This window comes from Vitis vinifera, chromosome 14 (assembly GCF_030704535.1).
Source record: "Vitis vinifera cultivar Pinot Noir 40024 chromosome 14, ASM3070453v1".
Lineage (NCBI taxonomy): Eukaryota > Viridiplantae > Streptophyta > Magnoliopsida > Vitales > Vitaceae > Vitis > Vitis vinifera.
Window position 1 is genome coordinate 29,060,385 of NC_081818.1, and position 19,788 is coordinate 29,080,172.

Consider the following 19,788-nt stretch of genomic DNA (forward strand, 5'->3'; position numbering starts at 1 on the left):
TGATAATTCATAAAATGTTTATAAATCTATTGCACTTTGAAGTAATTAAATTGAAAATTTTCTTTTGAAGAAATAAATTCAATTAAATTTTAGAGTTGGTTTTGAAAAGAGCATAAAAAATATCATAAATTTGAAAATAATTTTAAAAACGTGATATTTCAATAAATATTAAAAAAAATGGTATTTGTTCTTGTCAAAATCCCTTTAATCTCCGGGAGAGCAGGGGCGTCTAAGAGGAATCGGCAGTAGCCAATGGACGATGGTGAGGAGACCACGTGTACTACAGAGTGGAGTAGTAGTTGACCACTTTTTGTGTGGGGGCCCAATAACCAGTAACCACTTAGTTTTGATCAATGAAAGGGAAAAAATTTTGAAAAAGGAAAAATCTGCTGAAAGTGACCCATGAGCCTAATGTGAGGGCCCAGTGCGTGTTCATACAGAGGGCAATATTGGAATGGAGTCAAACCCCACATGCTCTGATCCTCTGTAAGTTTCATCTCACTTGATTTTGTGTTGCAGTTTCCATTCTCTATTTGGTTGCTGAGAAAACCGAGGGAAGGAAAGGAAAATGAATGTTGGTCTGGTTTCTCCGAAGGCAGACTATGTGAATAGTTGGTATTAGGCCCTGATGAGTGGAGGAGTTTCCCACATTTTCTCAGCAATCAAATGGGGGATTAAGAACTTTCAAATGTTTATACTCAGGGAACCCAATATGTTATTTTCTATTTGTTGTTTGTTGTTAGAAAATTTTGGTGGGTTTAGAATATGTAATCTATGAGAACCAATACATACACTTGAAACTTCTGAAGGAATTAGGAGGGTTTTGAGAATGTTTGTGTTTGAAATCAAAGAAGTAAGTGTCCACAACACGAGGGCGTTCTTTTTATTATCCTTCTGGGTGTCTCCAACATGATTTATAAGAAAGTAATATAGAAAATGGGAGTGATTATATGTACTGTAGAAATGTAATCATTAGATTGAAATTTGCACCTGCAAAATAAAATTGTTTGATTTCGCTTACATCTTCTATAGCATCCAAAATGAGTGAACTTTCTTTGCATATCATGGAACAGAAAAAGTTTGCCTTCTTTTCTTCTATGATTGTCGTTGTGTCTCCATTCCAAGTTTTTTAGAGCCAGATGGGGATCGTTCTGCCTCCATAGAATTCAAACTCTTCCAGTTATAGACACTTATGGAATCCATATAATTTTTATGTCTCTGCAAGAAAGAAAGATTGGCATAACATCATAGTTACACAAGCTCAAGGATTCTGATTCAGTTATTGCCGAGTTGAGGGTTATGATTAACAATATGTTTGCATGCTTAGACTGTTCCTTAAACATAATGAACTCAACCCCTAAAGAATATTTTGAATCCCATTATTGTTTGAAGGCATCCTACTGCTATTCTTTGTTCTCTCAAGTCTCACCATACTGCATTCACTAGAACTTTCCTTGAAGCATGTATAGAGAAACTATTGTGTGAACAATGAGCCTTTTGGTGTTCTACAATGCTTTTCTTAATAAGGTATCAGAGCTTGGGTTGAAGATTTCTGGAAGAGTAAAAGATCACAAAGCACACAAGATGAAAACAAAAGGAATTTTCACTGAAGGTGGAGTCAATTGCTCTTTCGTGGTGATATGATACAAAAAGGTTTGTGTCATGGAGAGATTGAAGATTAACTTCATGTAATTTGGTCCAAGGTGGAGATTGTTGGGAATTGTCCCAACAGGATGGAACTTGGTGTCCAGGGGGAGGGAGGGAATCTTGTGTGACAAGCTTTTGGAAAGTTATTAGAAGAGGGTGAGCTGCCTTCCAATCAAGGATGAGTATTTCATGGGTGATGATCTAAAGGCCAAGTTTTGATGTGATGTTAGGTGTGTGAAGTCTTATTAGAAATATTGTTTCCCATACTTGTTCAACTTCACAGCTAGCAAAAATACTTGGGCAGTTGATTTTTGGATAGGTGGATGACTGGGCTTTATAACCCAAAGTTTCTGAGGGTTCCCATGATTGGGAGTTGTAGTAAAGCTGGTTTTGCAGCTTCTTTTCCCCTTTGTTGTTCTGGGTGTTTGTGAAGATAGATTAGTGAAGATGGCTTGTAATTATGATTCTCTATATAAGTATTTCTGCTGATCTTTAAGTTGGGAGGCTCTTAGTCATTTCTAGCTGGTAACATAAGGGATTCTACTGCTCCATCTAAGGTTGGTTTCTTTCTTAGGAGATGATGCAGGAGAAGATTCTTATGCCAATCAACTTATGAGAAGGGGGGCTGGACATTGGTTGATTAAAGTAATCTAGGAAACAAAAGAGTATTTTGCTAACCATATCTTCATTCGTTGTGAATGAGCTTGCACTTTGTGGTCAGTTTATGGTCTTTTTTGTTATCCTTTTTGAAGGTGTCATGGGTCCTCATCAGTTTCTCAAGGATGCTTTGCATTGCAAGCAGGGTGGTTTTGTGGATAAGGGTAACAAGGCAGCATGCAAGATGACCCTTAGGTTTGTTTTGTCTTGTTTTAGGAAGAGCAGAATCGAAATAATTTTCATGGATTGACATGTTCCAAATTGGCATAGCAAGATCTCACTCTCAAATATATGTTTGCTTGATCAAAGATTCTTTGGGATTGGGGAATGTTAATATGTCTTACTTAAATTTTATTGATAGCTTGGATAGAGTTTAAGTGAGGCTTGTGCCAATCAAACTTAGTTTGGTTTCTTTGGCTTTTGGCATGCATTGTATATTTATATTGTATTAAAGTAGTGCTCTCTTTTTTTTTAGGCATCTTATGTTTCTAATTTGAATATAAAAAAAGAATGTAAATTTGCAATCAATAGATACGACAACATTATATCTCTTGATACCAATTCTAGTGAGATGGAGGAGAGAGAGAGAGAGAGAGGGCTAGAGAGAGAGAGAGTGAGAGTGCCGGCGGAGAGCGAGGCGTGCGGCGAGCGAAAGAAAGGGTAGAGGGCGGAGCGAGTGAGGGCGCAGAGGGTGATGTTTTCATGGGGGCTAGGAAAAGCGTTAGAAAGGGTAGTTTTGGAGTGGAGTCGAAGTCATTTGAGGTCGTGGTGGAGGAGCAGAAAGGTAAGGTGCAAGCTACGATTGTGGAAAGGAAAGAAAAGGAGGGATCTCCTCGTGGATAAGGCTGGGATCGAAGAGCATTGGGTTCTTTTTCGATGGTCTGGTTCTTTGTATTAAGAACACGGGATCTGGTAAATGGGAAAGAAAGTGGAGGGAAAGTGGGAGGGCCTACTCTCTGGTGCGGGATCAAAATAAGAGGGAGTGTTTTATTCGATTAGAGGTTGCGGACCTGGAAAACAAAAGGTTCTGCATCTTTATTCCAAAAAGAAGAGGAGCTAAGGGTGGTTGGGTTTCAATGGTGGAGACGCTACGACGATTGGGTTTTACTAACGGAGAAGAGGGATGCCAGAAAGAAGAAGCGCTGTTGTCAAAACCCAGCATGGGGAAAACCTACGCGGAAGTGGCTAAGCAGCCAAAAGGAAAAGAAAAAGCAGCAATTCGGGTGGAGATAAGAAAGAAGGAGCTGAGCCGAAACTTAAATAAGCTGGCTCACCGTTTGGTTGGGATTTGGAACCCTAGCTCTGTGAGAGGGGATGACCTAAGAAGTTGGGGGACCTATTTGGCGAATATTTGGAGATTGAAGGGTAATCTAGGGCTAGCGAAATTGGAAAGGGGCAAAGTTTTACTCGACTTTGAGTTTTTGGCAGAAGCAGAGAAAGCCCTAAAAATCGAGGGTATTTCGGTTGGGGCGTCTCTCCTTCACTTGGAGAAATGGAGGCTCGAGTTGGGATGCCTAATGGATGGGGAGAAAAGGAGCGAGGCTTGGGTGCGTATTGTGGGATTACCCGTTTCCTTATGGGATCGGGCCATTCTGAGAAGGATAGGGGAGGAGTGCGGGGGCTTCCTCACAATCGATTCCCAAACGGAGAAGCTGGAGGATTTGCAGTGGGCAAGGATCCTGGTGAAGCTCAACGGCGAGAAGCTTCCCAACGTGGTGGAGGTTTGGGCTGAGGATTTATGCTACGAGGTAACCCTCTGGTGGGAGGTCAGGTCAGTCCTAAGAACGGCAATGGCAAGAAAGAGCAGAAACATTGTCGGTACAGAAGGCAAGGTTGGGGGTGAGGCCATCAAACTTGCGGTCGAGCGCGTGAGGGGGGAGGACAACGCCCCGAGGTTTGAGGACCTGCTACGACCTGCTGTTGGGATGAGGGGGCAAACTAGTGGGTCGAGGCAGGCCATGGGCCATGTTTGGTGATCTGTCGGGCTGTCAGTCGGGCCCCAAGGTTCGGGTGGGCCTCCGTCGCCTCGTCGAGCAGAGCCCTTTGTGACCTTTGGGCTTGCTCCTCTTGAGGCCTTTCCCTGCGAGTTTGGGCCGTCTCATTTTGGGTTGTCGTCTCTTAAGGGTTCTGGGCGGGCTAAGGCAAAGGAGCCTGTTGTGCCTGGGCTGGTTTGCTGAGGTCCGGCCTTGCCTTTAGCTGAGGGAAAAGCCCAACTGGAGGCGTCCTGCCTTTACAATATTTCTAGCCCAAGACTTATGAGGAGTCCAAACCATTCCATCTCTTCCTTCTAGGTGTACGAAGGTCTGCGGAGACCTTTGACTGAGGAGCAGCTTTTAAAGGAGAGTTCGAAGACTGACTGTGCTCTAATGGAGGAAGCTTCGAGGTATGGGAACACCTCTAACCCTTGTGGAACGTTGGTTTGTGATTTCTCCTCTCCCCCTTCTTCTTTTTCTGGTCGGACTCCATTGGGGGAGTATTACGACCGTTCTGGGGCCGGATTGGAAAACTCCAAAGGGAATCACCGGGCCGCATGGTTATTGGTAAGGAGTCTTCAGTGATGGAGACTGTTACTCGCTGGGAGCTAATGGAAGTTAATAATGGTAGTATTGAAGAAAGTGGAGAGGAGCTTTGCTTAGCTAGTGCTATGCCACTTGAAGTTAGAGGTTGGGAGGAAAGCGATTTGGCGAGGTTCAACAAGTTTTTAGGGTTTTCGACAGAGGGATTGGAGAAGGACATTTTGGAGTTTCTGGTCAAAATCAGAAAAAAAAAAAATGGAGAGAGTTCATAGTAAAACTCTTTTGGAAAAATCAAAATTTGAAAGGGAATTGAAGAGACTTGAATGCTCCATCGATTATGAAGGAGGGAGGAAGCAGAAAGGTACAATGCAAGGAAGAGGGTGTCAGATTTTGGTTGTCCAATGAAGTTAAGGTTGTTGAGCTGGAACGTGCGTGGAGCTAACGATAGCTTTAAAAGAAAGGTGATCAAGACCATGATTAGAAGTCAGAGGGTGGATTTGTTCTGTATCTAGGAAATTCAGACAATGTCTGAGGGTGTGGTGAGGAGTTTGGGCTTTGGGAGGTTTCTTGATTGGGGAGCCATGGGTGCTCAAGGCTCTGCGGGTGGGATTTTGATCTACTGGGACAAAAGGTCCCTGGAATTGCTGAAGATGGAGGTGGGACAATTTTCTATTTCCTGTAGGCTCAGGAATGTTGAAGATGGGCTTGTTTGGATTTTCACTGGAGTGTACGGGCTGTTCACCAAGAAAGAAATGGAGACTATGTGGGAGGAGCTAGGGGCAATAAGGGGCATCTGGGATGAGCCCTGGTGTTTAGGGGATGACTTTAATGCCACCCTCTCCCAAAGGGAAATGAGTAGTCAGGGTAGTTTAAATGGTGCAATGAGAAGGTTTGCTTAGGTGGTTGATGAACTAGAGCTCCTAGATTTTCCTCTGCAAGGGGGTGTGTTATCCTGGAGTGGGGGTAGGAACAATCAGTCCTGGGCTAGACTGGATCGTTTCCTGGTGACCCAAAGCTGGCTTGACTTGTTTAGGGGGTTGTCCAAAGTAGGCTTCCCAAGCCCACTTCAGATCACTTTCCCATTCTGTTGAAGAGTGGCGGGCTAAGTTGGGGACCCTCCCCGTTCAGGTTTGAAAACATGTGGCTTAAAGTTGATGGTTTTAAGGATCTCTTTCGGGATTGGTGGCAGGGAGCGGGGAGGAGAGGAAGGGTCAACTTTAGACTGGCTGCTAAGCTGAAGGTGTTGAAGGAGAAAATCAAAGTTTGGAACATGGATGTGTTTGGTAGGCTGGAAGTTAATAAAAGCTCAGCTCTCTAGCAAGTTGATTTTTGGGATAGGGTGGAATGTGAAAGGGGTCTGTCAGAAAAAGAAACGGAGTTGAAAAATGAAGCTAAGGAAACCTTTAAAAAGTGGGTGCTTTTGGAAGAAACCCATTGGAGACAATTGTCAAGGGAACTGTGGCTAAAGGAAGGAGATTAGAACACAGGGTTTTTCCACCAGATGGCCAATGCCCACTGGAGAAACAACTCTTTGGATAGAATCAAGATCAATGGGGTGGAGTTGGCTGAGAAGCAGGAGGTGAGGGAGGGGATTGTGAATGCTTTTCAGCAACAACTCTTGGAAGAGCCAGGATAGAGAGCTGACATTGAGGGGTTGCACCTTCAATGTCTAAACCACAGTGAAGCTGAAGCTCTGGAGCTGCCCTTTATTGAGGAAGAAATTTTCTTAGCTCTGATGGAACTGAACGGAGACAAGGCTTCAGGCCCAGATGGGTTTTAAGGAATTTTATGACCATAAATCTTTTGCCAAAAGTCTAAATATTACCTTCTTGGTCCTCATCCCAAAAAAAGGTGGGGCTGAGGACCTCGGGGATTTTCGGCCTATCAGCCTATTAGGGAGGCTGTACAAGCTTCTGGCCAAAGTGCTGGCCAATAGGCTGAAGAAGGTGTTAGGTAAGATGGTCTCAGCGGATCAAAATGCGTTTGTGAGGAGGAGACAGATTTTGGACGCCTTTCTCATAGCTAATGAGGTGGTTGATTATTGGCAGAAGCGGAAAGAGAAAGGGCTGGTTTGCAAACTGGATATTGAAAAAGCCTATGATAGTATTAATTGGAACTTCCTCATGAAGGTTTTGCACAAGATGGGCTTTGGGTCTCATTGGATGGAGTGAATTTGGTGGTGCATCTCAACTGCAAAATTTTATGTTCTTGTCAACGGGGTGCCAGCAGGCTTCTTTTCCAGTTCAAATGGGTTGCGTCAAGGAGATCCCATTTCTCCTTACCTTTTTGTTTTGGGTATGGAAGTGCTGAGTGCACTTATAAGAAGGGTTGTTAATAGGGGCTTCATTTCTGGTTGCAGACTTCGAGGGAAAGGGGGGATGGAGATGAATGTGTCCCACTTGCTCTTTGTTGATGACACAATCATCTTCTACGAAGCAAGGAAGGAGCATCTAACTCATCTTGGCTGGATTTTGGCGTGGTTTGAGGCGGCTTCTGGTCTTAGGATTAATCTGGCTAAGAGTGAATTAATTCCTGTTGGGGAGGTTGAAGATATTGAAGATATGGCTGTGGAGTTAGGGTGTAGAGTGGGGGATTTTCCTGTTAAGTATTTGGGGCTGCCCCTTGGAGCCCATCACAAGGCCTTGTCTATGTGGGATGGGGTGGAGGAAAGTATGAGGAGAAGATTAGCTCTTTGGAAAAGGCATTACTTGTCTAAGGGTGGGAGAATTACCCTCATTAAAAGTACATTGGTCAGCATTCCCATCCAATTGTCCCTTTTTCGAATGCCTAAGTTAGTGGTAAAAAGGCTTGAAAATTACAAAGAGATTTTCTTTGGGGAGGGGGAAGTCTGGAAAGGAAAATCCACTTAATCAATTGGGAGGTGGTGTGCACTCAAAAGGAGAAGGGGGGTCTTGGCATTCGGAAGATTGTTTTATTGAACAAGGCTTTGCTGGGTAAGTGGATATGGAGATTTGCCTTTGAAAAATATCTATTTTGGAAGAAGGTGATCGGGGTGAAGTATGGCCAAGAGGGATGTGGTTGGAGAACTAATGAAGCTCGTGGTATTTTTTGAGTGGGGGTTTGGAAGGAGATCCTGAAGGAGGCAAGTTGGTGTTGGGATAACATTGAGTTCAAGGTGGGAAGGAGGACTAAGGTCAAGTTCTGGACTGACCATTGGTGCGACAACGCAGCGCTGTCCCAAAATTTTCCCCAACTTTTTGCCATGGCGGTCTTTAGAAACGCAATGGTCAATGAAGTGTGGGATTCAAGCCTTGGTCAAGGAGGGTGGAATCTCAAATTGTCTAGAGATTCTAATGATTGGGAGCTGGATTTAATAGAAGAGCTACTTCTTTTGCTAAGGGACTTCAGGATTTCTTCAGAAGAGGACTCAATGTTATGGAAAGGAAGGGGTCTTGATATTTTTCAGATTCGGGATGCTTATAATTTGATGGCTGCCCCCAATCCCCGTGTCTTTCCGAAAAAAAGCATTTAGGTGGATAAGGTTCCAACCAAAGTTGTTTTCTTTGCGTGGGAAGCCACTTGGGAAAAAATCCTCACGTTGGATAGGCTTCAAAAACGAGGGTGGCAGCTCCCTAATCGTTGTTATTTGTGTGGCTGTGAAGAGGAAAATGTAAATCACATTCTTTTACACTGTACAGTGGTCAGGGTCCTCGGGGAGATCGTCCTTGCCTTGTTTGGGGCTCAGTGGGTGTTCCCAGAGACAATCAAAGAGGTGTTATTTTGTTGGAGGGGCCCTTTTGTGGGGAAAAAGAAGAAAAAGATTTGGAATTCCATCCCGTTGTGTATTTTTTGAACAGTTTGGAAGGAAAGAAATAGATTAGCTTTTAGAGGGGGTTCTTTAGCTATTCAGACACTCAAGAATTCTTTTGTATGTAATTTGTAGAGTTGGGTTAGGGTGTATATGGGAGAAGAGTCCTCTTCGCTTTTAGGCTTCTTGGAGTGGTTAGCGGCTCCTTAAGGGCTAATGAGGTTGTTCTGTTTATGCGTTTTTTGCTTTTTGGCTACTTTGTATACTCTCTGTATGCTTTGTGGTTTTCCGCCCTTTTTTAATATATTTTGTGCTCATTTATCAGAAAAAAAAAAAAAAAAAAAAAGATACGACAACATTGTCATTGCCAATTGTTTGGTATCTTTCTGACAGAATGGGATATACATAACTGCCCCATCACTTAATTTAGGAAAGTTGGTAGCTTATCACATGCGAGAAAGGGTGTTAGAGCATGATATACATAGTTGGGCCACAACCTAATTTAAGAAAGTTAGTAGCTTAACAAAATGCATGAAGTATCACAACTGCTCAATGTATATACTGTCCTATGAGGTTCAGATTGCTTTGGCCATTCCATTCAGGTGATTTTCCAATTGAATAACAGGAGCATGGTGCTTTTCTCCATGAATAAGATCAGAATCACAAATTTGTTAAATGTGTGCTATATGGACTTAGGTATAAATATTAGGTTAAAGACATCACTAAAATAACCTAATTTCCATTTTTCTCATTCTACGCCACGTGCTGAATTAAAATATATAATTAAGATGAAATATACAATGTGAATCTAAGGATTCTTCTTTGTGAGAGACACTTGTTGTTTACACATTTGGTCAATAGGCATATCAAGGATATAACCCATACCTAACATTGTTATGTCATGTCCAACACTGTACATAGCATACTTTGAAGCATCTATGCACATAGTTTAAAATGGACTCATCATCTGCACATCATGCTAGTCAATGGTTGTAGATTGTGTTGTTGCAAGAGCTTTGTTGCACAAGGAACTAATTAGCCATGCATACTGCATGGAAGAAGCAAGGCAGGCCATTTTCCAGCATGATGAAATGTTTATATATATTAGCTAGAAGGCTGGACCGATGATGTGGAATTAGACTTTACATCATATTCAATGAAATATCTACTTTTCCCAGAATATTAGGTTAAAATAAAGCAACCAAATCTACATTATATATTTGTTATTTTTGCTGGATTAGCAGGTCATTCTAAAAAAGTGGTTGCCTAAAACTCAGTGTTCTAGCAGTTCTAGGATATATCACGACTGACCACAGGGCATGAGTTATTTAGATATGAATCTTAAAATTGTTGAATACTCCCCATGGCAATGTGAGTCATTTTTTTGCCATACAGCCCTAATGAACAGAATTTTCATTGAGATGGAACTAGTGTTGTCAAAGGCGATTGCTTGGGTCACCAGGGCCACCAAACAAGGGGGGGAAATAAAGTCTCCTCTTGAAGACCTAGGTGAGGTGGCTTCAAAGAGGCGATGCCAAGGCAATCGCCCTGGGATAAGGCTCAAGGCAGTTGCCTTTTACAATGGGTGAAGATTACACATAGATTGTCATTTAATTCAATCTAAGATCAGATTAAAAGAAAAAAAAAGTATATTATAAAACATTATATTATCAATCATTGGGATAATGAGGTGGAGGGCTATCAATCTATTCTTGATGGAAATTATGACAATTTTAATTTCAATGATGACAATGATGATGATGCCTAAAGCTTCTCTAGGATGCTCATTATCTTATTGTGCTTTTATTCTGATTTTTGGATGTTTGGAAAATTAGAATATGCATTTAGAAAAGGTGAATTTCTTCTCTAAACAATATAATGTCTCTTACAATGTGGGATATAATATTTAACACTTAGAATAATTATTACTATTTTGTTGACTTTATAAGACACCATGAGGATGAAAATTTAATACTAGAATGGACTGATCACTGTAAATGATAGTAAAAATTGGAATTACATCATTTGATGACCAATGTCTGTTACATAACAGACAAAGAGACTCATCTAAAATGATGTTAAGAAACTTTAATACATTTTAAATCCTATATAAGCCATGTTGGACCGCATTCAATTCCATAGGATGTTCAAGTGCACCCTCATTTTCAGAATGAATTATAGTCTTACGCCATGGTATTTATCCGGAACTTGAACTGTCTTCCTCTTGCTTTAACTCTCTTCCTTGTCACCTTTTGCATTAAACTAAAAGGAGTCTTATTGCTTTGATATCCCCTTTTGCTTTAACAATACTGGATGGAACCATTGAACAGAATGGACTGATTACTGTAAATGATAGTGAAAATTGGAATTACATCATTTGATGACCAATGTCCTTTACATAGCAGACAAAGAGACTCGTCTAAAATGATGTTAAGAAACTTCAATACATTTTAAATCCTATATAAGCCATGTTGGACCACTTTCACTTCCATAGGATGTTCAAGTGCACCCTCATTTTCAGAATGAATTATAGTCTTACACCTTGGTATTTATCCGGAACTTGAACTGTCTTCCTCTTGCCAGGAATACAGCACCATCTCTGACTTCTTAGTCATTGTTCAGAAGATAAATAGAGTAGCAGGGATGCATAATATATGGGAAGACAAACTTAATGGTGTGATGCTTATGTGGTGTTGCTGAGATACAGGGGGAATAAAAAATGGTGGAAGTTTAGGTCTCAGGGTGACCTGGATAGCAACATGCTCATAATTGTCTAAAATGCGACCCACCCTAGAAATGCTTTGCAAATTTGTCGTAAGTTTAGATTCATGTCAATTTGTATGCTTTCCATTATCAAAGAAGAAAGGTATATTTTGTTTTGTAGTCACTTGGTTTTTCAAGCTTGTGATACATAGAGCGTTTCTGCGCAAGCGCTTCAAATCAATGAACTGATTATCTTTTATAATGAAGCATAAAATTTTTATCAAGAGAACAATACTTAAGTTTTCATGACTGTTTCATGGTCGGTTGTTGAATGTTCATTTTTTTAGGTTATCGTTAACAGACTCTGGGGCCAAGTGACAGCAGGAAAGTTGATGAAATGAATACTTGGAAGCTTGTGGTCATCTTTGCCTAAGCATTAAAAAGGTACTCTATCTGTCCCTGTTCACATTACATGTTTCCCTTGAATTTCTACTATTTTTTTCCTTAATGTATATCAAAGCAGTAAAATTACACAACTGATTTCACATTATTCATTTGTAAGCTTGCTAATAGTCTTAGTGAATATACCTTGTGTAAAATTAGTCATATCACATTTCAAAGAACTTTGAATAAATTGAATTAGACCTCCACTATCCATCCTGCATGCTTCAGCCCTCTCCTGGTTATGCCAGATTCATATCATTTGGGTTGCACTATAGCTTACAACGCCAGTAGGAAGTAGTAGACCAATGCTATTGGCAGTGCAATGAGCATGCCAAAGATTACCCTATATGCAGAACAAAATCATATCTCAAAATCTACTTGGATTTTATGCAAAGTTCAATTGTTAGGTTGCGTAGAAACATCAATTACCCGGTGCTCAAGATGTCTGGATGGACATCATACTCTTTGGCAAAAACAAATGGAACAATTCCTTGAGGAAGGCATGCCTGCAGAATACAGCACATTATTTAGGATTGTAACCTCATTTTAGACTACAGGAGGAAAAAAAAAATTCGAGCACCTGCACAATTGACACTTTAAACAAGGTGCCCCTCGAGAGAGTGATACTGGCAGATGCTGCCATTATTGCAGGGCCTACTAAGAACTTCATTCCCATGGCTAATACTGCCAGCCGGGTCCCACATGCTATAATGCTTGGACGTGAAGCCATGAAAAGACCTGTTGAGTGACATGAAAAGGAGTTGAAGAGAAAAATTATTTAGTGGTTTTTGTGTGGTCACTGTCAGAAATTCTTGGCAATTAAATACTGATGCTTAACCATACCTAAGCTGAACATTGCCATACCAAGTCCTCCTTTTGACAATATTGATATTGAGTCATCAACAACCCCTGGCAATTTTACATTCCACCTACAACAGGTTCAAACCTTTTGCTTTGGTCACTCAAGAGACTAGGAATTTTTTGGGCTATCCAACCTTAAGCTGAATAATTTAATGACATAAAAGAATTTGTGATCTGTGTGGTGCTCCTGAAAGCTTACCTGAAGCGTATGCATGCCCAAATAAGGCTGACTATAGTTGCATGAGTATTGGGGTTCATCATGAGCTTTCTTCCCACTATGCGGAGAATGAGCATCGTCTTGGTTTTTCTTGTAGCTGTTGTTTTTCCTTCCTCCCTTTCCTCTTTCGGTTGTGCTTCTTGTGGGGCCTCCAGCTCCACTTAAAAACAGAAAATGAATTATGGACTTTAAATGAAAAACACTTGCAAACACAAATGTAATAAAGTAATATTGGGATTGATGTTGGACCATGTGATAGGATTTTGGACCAAATGCCAATTTGATAAGTTGATATTATTGTGACTCTATGTAGAGATTGAAGATTACTACGATGTTAGTGTGTTTACATACATTTGTTGATGTTATAGAATTTCGAAGGCAATTCTCCTAGGTTGGATGTTAGCTGATACACATGCAAATGAAATGGAGAGAAACCTAAAAGGACTTGTAACTAACTTGGGTTATCTTCTGTGATCAGAGTTGGCTGCACTGAATTAAGATTGAGTCATGTACTAGGCATTCAAATTAGGCTACAGAAATGACAGGCTCATTACATGAACGCCAGCTATATGCATGATGTAATTGATATTGTGAAATCAATAGCCTCCAAATGCATTGAATAGTTGAATACCTACCTGCAGCCTCTAATGGTGTTGTTGCTGACACTGCCTTCATGGCATTGAGCTCAAAAAGAAACAGCAACAGGTTGTACCAAACTAAGCTCTGCAAGACAACTATCTGGGAAAGGAGTCCAGCAGCTTTATCCCCATACATGGCCTTCAGGAGTGGAATTCCCAGGATCAAAGTGTTGGGCAATGTTGACAAAGATAGCCCTGTTATGACCCAAGTCAAGCTTCCTCTGGAATTAATTTTTGCAATTGTTGCCAATAAAATGAGGGCAAGCAGTTTCTGAAGAAAGTCGGAGAGTATGAGTCTCATATTCATTTGGTAGGGGTTGTTTTCAGAGATCAACTGGAAGGACAATAGTGGAATTGAGAATTTTGCCACAAACTTGTTGATGCCTGAGCATTGTTCTGGTGTGAAGATCTTCCACCACTTCACAGAGATGTAGGCTAAGATCATGACAAAATACAAAGGGATAGTGGCTGCCACAACGTGGTAGACATCAGCCAGAGAAATCATGGCAGCTCTTGGTCAAAGGGTGTTGGATATCTACTGCTTTTATATTACTCCTATGAACCCTTGGTGATAAAACTGTAATATGGTCTCTTGGTTGCTTTGCTAGATTATTGAAAACGAAAGGCGGGATTGCTTGTTTTAATTAAAAGCTTCCTCAAAAGTTTTCTCAATTCCCAGGATAACCTTTGGCTGAGATTATGTTTTTCAGGATCCAAACATAGTCCTTACTTTTCCACATATACTCTTTTCGTAATTTTGATTGTCAATGTTTCTTATATGATATGATTTAAATTAATCTACTTTTGGTGTGTGTATATATAAATTCTGTTGTGATATATAAACTAACAACGGTAAAGATGGTTATCATACAGTTAAGAGGATTTCTTTATCAACGAAAATTCAGGATATTTTGGTCACAAGTAAAAAGGTTGATTCCAGTTTTCTTGTGGTTTTGTTCTGTTGGCCTATTGGTTCTTTTGGCAAAGGAGAGCTATAGGCTAACCCTAAACCTTTCCCAATAGGCTTTAAATTTTATAAACACGATTTTAAAGATTAAAAAAGGAAAAGGATACTCATGTTCTCTGTTTTTCCTTCATCATCAATATATTTGTGGTATTTTAGTCATTTAATCTGCTATGCTGGTGATTTTGGCCTGCTGCTCTGACTGATGCATTCCTTTTGTTTTACAAAGAATAAAGTGCAAATGACCAACATGCCATTTCTTTATCGAAATGGATGGTGTGTCCCTTCATTCTAGGTATTTTTTACTTATGATCTACATTGCTTTTGAATTTGTCTTTTCAGGTTATTCACAAATGGTAGGAGGGAAGAATAAAGAAGTGTATTGCAAGAGAAGTAATTGAGATAATGAGTTAATAACAGTGGCGAAGGAAGAATTTTTGTTTAATTTGGTCAAAAGTTTGAGAATAAGTGTTGTGGGGAATTTGCTTTTTAAAATGTGAAATTTTGCCAGAAAAGACCTATTCCTCTTTCTTCAAGTTGTCTTTGTTTTGGGACTGAAAAAATATCCTATACATTGTATGTTTTCCATGATCACCATGAGATTAACAGGACATCCATGACTATTTTCTAAAGGCACACCCACAAAAACCTTTAGAAGTTTCAAAAGTCGAGTGAATCTCTCTGCTAGTAACTTGCAAGCTGACCTGAATGCAGGGTTCCCCAGATTCTACCACCACTTGACCATAGTGGAGCTAAAGGTTGTCTGATGCTTGTTGGGTGAAGAGAGGGGGAATGAGGAACAGAATTATGATCAGATTGCATTCCCCGACTTGGAGGAATTTATGCAGGTTTGGTTGGCACCACCACCCAGTATCATCTACTTCAATTCTCGTGGTTGACAAATTTCAACGACAAAGTCTATTCTCCAAAATCTGTCTGCACTTTTCTGGTACAAACTACAACTGAAACTGGTACACATTCTGTATTTCTACGCTGAGAACACATGGTTTCTGGAGACACGATGTATGTTAAACATCACAAGCATGATGCACTTCAACATTTGATTGATTGAGAATTTGAGATAACAAAATGATATCATTTGGGTTTCCAGAATTGGATGTAACTTGGTTTTCAGGTGATGCCACAAAAGTAGATTCCTTGTGGTTTTTAAGTTTTACAGTAAGGCAACTCAGCCATCACCATTAGGGGTAAAGCTGAGTTGGGTACTCCTGAAATTCATTTTTAACCCAGATCATCATAGATTTCTGAGTTGGGTATTCGAGATCAAGCCATCTTAGCGAAAAGCTTAATAAACACATGCGCGCGCACACCCACACGTGCTGTGTTAAAAGAAAATATCAAAATACATCTTAGAAGATTTGCTTTAGTTAGAAAGCATCCAATAAGCAAAAGTGCAGTACATTTAGCAGCATCTTCACTCGTATTCCAGTACTGTTCTCACAATAGAAGGAAAGAATGTTGTTTGTGTTCTCTCTCTCTCTCTCTCTCTCTCTCTCTCTATATATATATATATATATATATATATATATATATGAAGGAAGGAAAAGCAGTCCGATATCATAGTTACTATCCTATATCTGTAATGGTGTATTCCATTCTTCTGTTCAGGCTGTCTTTCCTCTTCCTTTACTTTACCTTTTAACAGTTAAAATAACTCAAAGTTAAAGCTTCACATATTCCTTTCCTTCCATGAGAAATCCTAATTTCCTTCACTCTTTTCCTTACTTTTGTTAAGAGTTTTTAATGTTGCTAATTGGGATTCATGAGCATCTGAGTGAATTCCTGACTTGTAATTGCTCGAGGTTCATAATATCTCTTCTTTTTCGATGTGGGAATTGTTGAAAAAGTGATATTGGACTTTGAGCCAACTTCAATTTGTGAAGTTAAATTTGTTGAAGTTTCAAAATAATGGGGATTGGATTAGAAAATCTTTGACTTTATAAGACATATTACTTACCTTTTTCTCGATAGAGAATATAGAAGAATGGATGATCCAAGCTTTTATTTTTTGGAAAAAAATTTAATAAGGTATTAAACATTATGCAAATTAATAATTAATAAGTAGCCACTATCTAAGTTCACAAAAAAAAAAATTACTAAATTAATAATTATTAAACTCCCTAAATTAAATTTCCAACCCTAAAGCCAAAGGTTAAATAATTCCCCATTCAAAAAAAAGAATGAAAACTTTAAATATGACTGACTACCTTAGAATAAATATACACTTCATTTATTTTCATCACACTTTTTTCTTTTTTCTTTTTTTTCATCATGAATCCATCTCTTATTAATTTTGTTTTCTTTTTCTTTCTTTGTTTTAAAAATGGACATTAAAAGGTAAAGGGTATTTTTATTAAAATATATAGGACCACATTTAATGTTTATAAAATATAAGATAGAGTTTGTTTTTTAATTGAATAGAAAAAATCAAAAACATTGACTAAGCGTCTGATTTTGAAATGATTTTGTATTAATTTTTTGTTTGCAAAATCTGTCCCTTGAAAAGTTTTTTCAAAAACCTCGCTAAAATAGACTTTAGTATACTATTTCTATTGGGGCTTGTAAAATCAACCATTTCTCAATGCAAAATATCCATATCAGTGATCAGAATAGACTCCATGAAAATGGGGTGTTAGAGAGGGAGATGAAAATGGCTATATACCCATTACCCACAAGTCAAGTATCAAAATTTGTATGGACAGGACCTCACCAAACAGTTACGAGACAGTGGACGCCCACATCTCCCGCTCAAACTCCTCAATTTAGACTCTCCTTTGGATGCCACTATATAACCCATATCCTCAACTCCACTTCTTCATTTTTAATTTGGCCGAGCCAAACCATGCAGCAAGCCTAGAAAAATTTCACTCTGGTTCAGTGGGTTGGTCAGTTTACGTCTGACCCTGAAGAGCCAAGGGGCTAGACCCTGGACCCTGGTTAATTTCTTACATTTGATAGTCACAAATAGAAAGAGAAGGAATAGCATATGATCATGAAAATGGGGGCATATAAGTTCAGTAGTCTTTTGTTGTTGTCTTTCTTTGCATTTGCTGTGTTGGCTCCGTCGATTCGAGCCCACATCGGAGAATTTGATGAGGTGTGGCAGAAGCGAGCTGAGGAGGCCCAGAAGGCTGCATTGGAGGCCTATCAACCGAACCCGGAAGAGGTCACCAACCAGTTCAACAAGAATGTCCGCAAGTGGGTCTTATCTTAACTAGACCAATATTTATTAGTCCAATCATTGTCTTAGTCATCTCTTACCCAATAACTTGAACAAGTTAAGCTTTTGGTCGAAACAGTAGCTCTTACCAGGTTTGGTAAAATCATTGGCGCAGGTCCATGCAGGGAACCAACACAACGAGGAGGAACTTGAGGAGTAACAATGGTCCATGCATGGCCACGAACCCTATCGACAGGTGCTGGAGATGCAAGCAGGACTGGGCTAAAAACCGAAAGAAGCTAGCTGACTGTGTGCTGGGGTTCGGGCGCAGGACTACAGGAGGAAAGGATGGAGAATTCTATGTGGTAACTGATGCCTCAGACAATGACATGATCGACCCAAAACCCGGTACTCTTCGCCATGCTGTGATCCAGAAGGAGCCACTGTGGATCATATTTGCCCGCGACATGATAATAAGGTTGAAACAGGAGCTGATCATGGCTGGCAACAAGACCATCGATGGCCGTGGGGCTAATGTTCACATTGCATATGGTTGTGGCATTACTATACAGTTTGTGAAGAATATCATCATCCATAACCTCCATATACATGACATTGTTCCTGCTCAAGGTGGGATGATTAGAGACTCTGTAGATCATTATGGCCTCAGAACTGCCAGTGATGGAGATGGGGTTTCGATATTCGGCTCATCCAACGTCTGGGTGGATCATCTCTCCATGTCCAACTGCAAGGATGGGCTTGTTGATGTGATCATGGCATCCACAGCCATCACCATTTCAAACTGCCATTTCACTAATCACAATGAGGTAGTAGAAAAAATTAAGTAGAAACCATCCCTTCTGAGAATTCACAAATTCTGACTATTTATGATTATAAGGATGAATATGGGGATGATGGCGCAGGTGATGCTGTTTGGTGGCAGCAATAATTTCCAGGGCGATAAGATCATGCAAGTGACAGTGGCATTCAACCATTATGGAAGAGGACTAGTCCAGAGAATGCCAAGATGCAGATATGGCTTCGTCCATGTTGTCAACAACGATTACACTCACTGGCTCATGTATGCCATTGGTGGTAGCCAGAACCCCACCATCATAAGCCAGGGGAACCGGTTCATCGCCCCTCCAAATATGGCTTGCAAGGAGGTAAACAAAAAATGGTAGTCCATGACTGATACTAATATAGGAGGATTTTTGACTCATTTGAGTGGCTTTTGTTGATGGGGTTGGGCAGGTAACCAAGAGGGACTATGCAAGCCCAGATGAGTGGAAATCTTGGACATGGATCTCACAAGGGGATCTGCTACAAAACGGAGCATTCTTTGTTCAGTCTGGAGACCCTAAAAAGAAGCATCCATTCACCAGGTACGACATGATAAAGGCGAAGCCTGGCACATTTGTTAACAGGCTCACTCGCTTTTCGGGGTCGCTGGGCTGCAAGGTGAACCAACCATGTTAGCACTGATAAGAGGATGAAACGCACAGGAGGAGAGGAAGATGAGGTGTAGAGAGCCAAGACCAAGTGAATTGTGGGGTGGGGGAGAGAATTTCATTTGGTCCAATTCCTCCGCCCATCTTATGGGGTATCATTTATTATTACAATATTACTTGATTATGTATGTAATTACTAATTAGTTGTGGAGCATCTAATCTGTGGTACAAGCGCACAGATGAGAGTTTTAAATTTGTAACTCCTTTCTTTTCCTACTTCAATAACTCTGACAATATGAATTGTAAATCCAAGTTTAGCCACCACACTGCTCTGACTCTACCCCAAATGCAAATCCATACACTACGCCTGCACTACAAGTTGTGAATTTCATATGCCTGCTATGTTTATTTTTTAGTTTTAAATTATATTAAATATAAATATATTTTATATATAATCAAATATTAGAAATCTTTTACAATTTATATTATTTAAAAACATATATATATATATATATATATATATATATATATATTTCATACATGTTAGTTAAAAACATTTTAAAAAAATAAATCATTGTTAAATACCATTATATACATCATACATCATACAACCAAGAGAGGGCCAGTGTTTGAACCGGGCTCACCTCAAGATTTTTTAAATTCAAACCTACCTACCCCTAACCTGATTATCTTCATTTCCAACCAACTTTAACATAAATCTTAATAAAGTAGAACTTTTA

The 19,788-nt window shown here is 39.9% G+C and overlaps 2 protein-coding genes across 6 annotated transcripts; one reads left to right on the forward strand and one right to left on the reverse strand.

The window, feature by feature from the left end:
- Positions 1-330: 330 nt before the first annotated feature.
- Positions 331-19,374, forward strand: LOC100254377 (pectate lyase). 5 transcript variants are annotated; one of them, XM_059742821.1, is made up of 7 exons: positions 331-486; positions 11,640-11,736; positions 14,759-14,809; positions 15,131-17,635; positions 17,773-18,424; positions 18,521-18,763; positions 18,852-19,374. In XM_059742821.1, the coding sequence occupies exons 4-7, from the start codon at positions 17,424-17,426 to the stop codon at positions 19,074-19,076; spliced, it is 1,332 nt and encodes a 443-aa protein (XP_059598804.1). In that variant the 5' UTR covers positions 331-486; positions 11,640-11,736; positions 14,759-14,809; positions 15,131-17,423; the 3' UTR covers positions 19,077-19,374. The 5 variants fall into 5 exon arrangements, with proteins under 5 accessions (XP_059598804.1, XP_059598803.1, XP_059598802.1 ...); XM_059742820.1 differs by having other exon boundaries at positions 331-490; positions 14,759-17,635; XM_059742819.1 differs by having other exon boundaries at positions 14,759-17,635.
- On the reverse strand, positions 11,695-14,043 carry LOC100259491 (auxin efflux carrier component 8). Its single transcript, XM_002282444.4, has 6 exons — positions 13,450-14,043; positions 12,797-12,974; positions 12,580-12,665; positions 12,317-12,474; positions 12,166-12,242; positions 11,695-12,079 (listed from the first exon to the last, which is right to left on the reverse strand). Exons 1-6 carry the CDS (start codon positions 13,955-13,957, stop codon positions 12,013-12,015), a joined length of 1,074 nt encoding a protein of 357 aa, XP_002282480.1. The 5' UTR covers positions 13,958-14,043; the 3' UTR covers positions 11,695-12,012.
- Positions 19,375-19,788: the final 414 nt, after the last annotated feature.

Bases quoted from the DNA above. Each gene is read 5' to 3' on its own strand.
- LOC100259491 (XM_002282444.4), bottom strand. From the start codon at position 13,957: ATGATTTCTCTGGCTGATGTCTACCACGTTGTGGCAGCCACTATCCCT. The intron at 12,666-12,796 runs GTAAGCTTTCAG...AACCTGTTGTAG, and splicing joins TGGGCATGCATACGCTTCAG to GTGGAATGTAAAATTGCCAG. The intron at 12,475-12,579 runs GTATGGTTAAGC...GTCACTCAACAG, and splicing joins TATGGCAATGTTCAGCTTAG to GTCTTTTCATGGCTTCACGT.
- LOC100254377 (XM_059742820.1), top strand. From the start codon at position 17,424: ATGATCATGAAAATGGGGGCATATAAGTTCAGTAGTCTTTTGTTGTTG. The intron at 17,636-17,772 runs GTGGGTCTTATC...TCATTGGCGCAG, and splicing joins TTCAACAAGAATGTCCGCAA to GTCCATGCAGGGAACCAACA. The intron at 18,764-18,851 runs GTAAACAAAAAA...GGGGTTGGGCAG, and splicing joins CAAATATGGCTTGCAAGGAG to GTAACCAAGAGGGACTATGC.